Below are 2,913 nucleotides of genomic sequence, written 5' to 3' on the forward strand. Positions count from 1 at the left end.
CTGAAAACGAGGGCCTCAAATTAACTGAATTAGTTAAATTAATTTATGTGCAATTAAGTATTTTGTTTCTTTAGAAAGAAATCGAACTTTAAATTTAAAATTTGAAATTTGACTTTTCAATTTTGCCAATCTATTCCTAAATCTCGGCTAAGGGTACATCTTAATTACTAGATCCATTAAATTTTTAAATTACAAATATATCCTACATGTATGGACACATTAGGTATGAGTATGACTAGCTCTGCCCTATCAACAACCATGATAATAAAATACACCAAAAAGGAAATGCTATAACAAATTAGTGAATGTTGCATTTCTTAATCCTAACAATCGATTCCCGAAATATATTCCACCACCACCCCAATTTCAGTTCAAAATTCCCCTGTATCTTAGTGGAGATGATAATTTAATTCAAAATATAATTAATTTAAAGAATATACTAATTCAGCCGTCTAATAATAATACTAATTCAATTTTTGTGGGCTTCCACTATTATTAATCGATGGAGCCATTCAAGCAATAACTCCCGCATTTCCCGTCATCCACTCTCTTTTTGCCACAATTTTTTTACAATTAATATTAACAAAATATAAATATTTAAAAAGGAGACACTCCCTTCTCATTTTTAAAATTGATTTTCTTCCAATTGTTGTGCACCACTCGGTAAAAGACTAAAATCCCAATCCATCTCAGACTGAATTTCTCTTCAGTCTTTCTAGAGAGAGTGGTAAGCAAGAAAAGAAGCAGTCTTCCCTTCCTTGTGTAGTGGTTTTGACTGGGAAAAGGGTTTTCTTGTATTTCTTCTGAATTTCTTCTAAATCTGAATTCCATTACAAATTCCCAATTCTTGCATTCTATTGTCTTTTGTTTCAGAACTCTTGTCGCCTTGTTAATCATGGCCTCAAATTGATGTTTTCTTGAAAATAATTTCCACATTCCTTTATTCTAATCCAATTCCTTTAGTTTCCTCGATTTTTCCCAATTGTTTAAGTATTTCTAACAAATCCATCATTTACATACAGCTCATCCAATCCTTTCACATGAACGCCTTTTCATAAAGTTAAATATTTCTCGAGAATTTCATTGCCTATAAATATAAATACGAATATTCTGTGTGTGCTTCCGCCTTTGATTGAGCAATGGGCTGCGCCACGTCGAAGCCGAAAGTCTGCCGGAGCTGCCAGCGCCCCTACTCTCCGGTGCGGCGGAGCTACTCGATGCACGTGCACCACCCGCCGCAGAAGACAGGGGACAGCTACCATCTCGTCGCCCTCACTTCCTCCACATTGGGATCCCTCAAGCTCGATCCCCTCATCCAAACCCTCGCCGCCGACAAATCCACCGACGATCGGAATCAGAAACCGTCAATTGAAGATGCAGAGATTGAGAAAGAGAAGGAGAAAGAGGTAATTCCATCGGTGAAGGAGGAATTCGCGATGGGGATGATTGAGGCGAAGACATGGTCCCACATGATCGACTCCAAAATCCCCAAATTGCCCCCCATGACTCCGGTCATTACTCCGCCGGGTGAACCGGAGACGATCGACGCTTGGGAGATGATGGAGGGCCTCGAGGACTCCAGCCCCCTCCGCCCCGCCCACTTCCGCAGCTTCTCCTTCCACGTCGGCTCCGGCGCCGACGATCAGCCGACGCCGCGCGTCAAGGAAATCAGCGGCGGGAGCAGCAGCAGCGACGGTGACACCGAAATCAGCTCCAACGACACCTCAATCGCCTCCGAATTCGACACCGGCGTGATCGCCACGCTGCGGAGGGCGCTGGAGGATCTCCCGCCGGCGAATCCGTTCCACCTCCGGCCAATCGGAGAAGACGAAAAACAGAGCGAAAAGGAGAAGAAGGAAAAGGACAAATTGATCGTGTATTTCACGAGCTTGCGCGGCGTGAGGAAGACGTACGAGGATTGCTGCCACGTGAGAGTGATGCTGAAGGGACTGGGGGCGAAGGTCGACGAGAGGGACGTGTCGATGCACTCCGGCTTCAAGGAGGAGCTCAAGACGGCGCTGCTGGCGGCCGAGGCCGGCGGCATTGGCCTCCCCAGCGTCTTCCTCAACGGAAAGCTCGTCGGCGGGGCCGACGAGATTCGCCGCCTCAACGAGGAGGGGATGCTGGGGAAGCTGGTGGAGAATTGCGAGCCGGCCGATGAAGGAGGGCTCGCGGCCGGGTGTGAGGCGTGCGGTGACGTCAGGTTCGTCCCGTGCGAGACGTGTTCGGGGAGTTGTAAAATATACTATGATGCGGATTCCGAAAACAAAGACGAAGACGAAGATGGAAATGATGGCAACGACAACGATGACGGCGACGACGATGACAATGAGGAATGCGGGTTCAAGAGATGCCCCGATTGCAACGAAAACGGGCTTATACGATGCCCGATTTGTTGCGATTGAAGAAAAATCAAACCATCTTGATTTTTGGTTCATATACAATTTTTGGGAGTTTAATTTACATTAAAGTGAAGAAAATATTGCATTTCTTCAGTTGATGCTGTTTGTTGTGTTCAAGCATGAGTGTGATACATTTTCTACTTAATTTACATCAACATAGATGTTTGATTGCTGTAAATACTGTAGATTAGTGTATTGATTCTTAATACATTACTAATACTCTACTAGTAGTATTTGTTTGTTTTCTTCAAATTAATGTTAATCTGAGCAATGTCTTCTCGTTCTGTGTTCTGCTTTTCAATCTCCTATATTATGGTCAAATAAGACCTTATTAGTCCAAGTCCTAATTTAATATACCTTTTAACTAAAATGAAATGTAAAAGCAAACTTTTTGTTTATTTATTGTTTGCTATGATAAATTAGACCAGGAAAGGTTTCAAGAAAGTTGTATGCAGGCTGCCAAAGTGGAAGAAAGGCTAAGTTGGAAAGCATGAAAACCTGGTTGTTTGAT

The 2,913-nt window shown here is 43.4% G+C and overlaps 1 protein-coding gene across 1 annotated transcript; it reads left to right on the plus strand.

The window, feature by feature from the left end:
• The first annotated feature begins 651 nt into the window (after window positions 1-651).
• LOC125198591 (uncharacterized protein At3g28850-like) lies at window positions 652-2,686 on the plus strand. Its single transcript, XM_048096910.1, has one exon. The coding sequence runs from the start codon at window positions 1,140-1,142 to the stop codon at window positions 2,403-2,405; it is 1,266 nt and encodes a 421-aa protein (XP_047952867.1). The 5' UTR covers window positions 652-1,139; the 3' UTR covers window positions 2,406-2,686.
• The last annotated feature ends 227 nt before the right edge of the window (window positions 2,687-2,913 follow it).

Source organism: Salvia hispanica, unplaced genomic scaffold, assembly GCF_023119035.1.
Source record: "Salvia hispanica cultivar TCC Black 2014 unplaced genomic scaffold, UniMelb_Shisp_WGS_1.0 HiC_scaffold_169, whole genome shotgun sequence".
Classification (NCBI taxonomy): Eukaryota; Viridiplantae; Streptophyta; class Magnoliopsida; order Lamiales; family Lamiaceae; genus Salvia; species Salvia hispanica.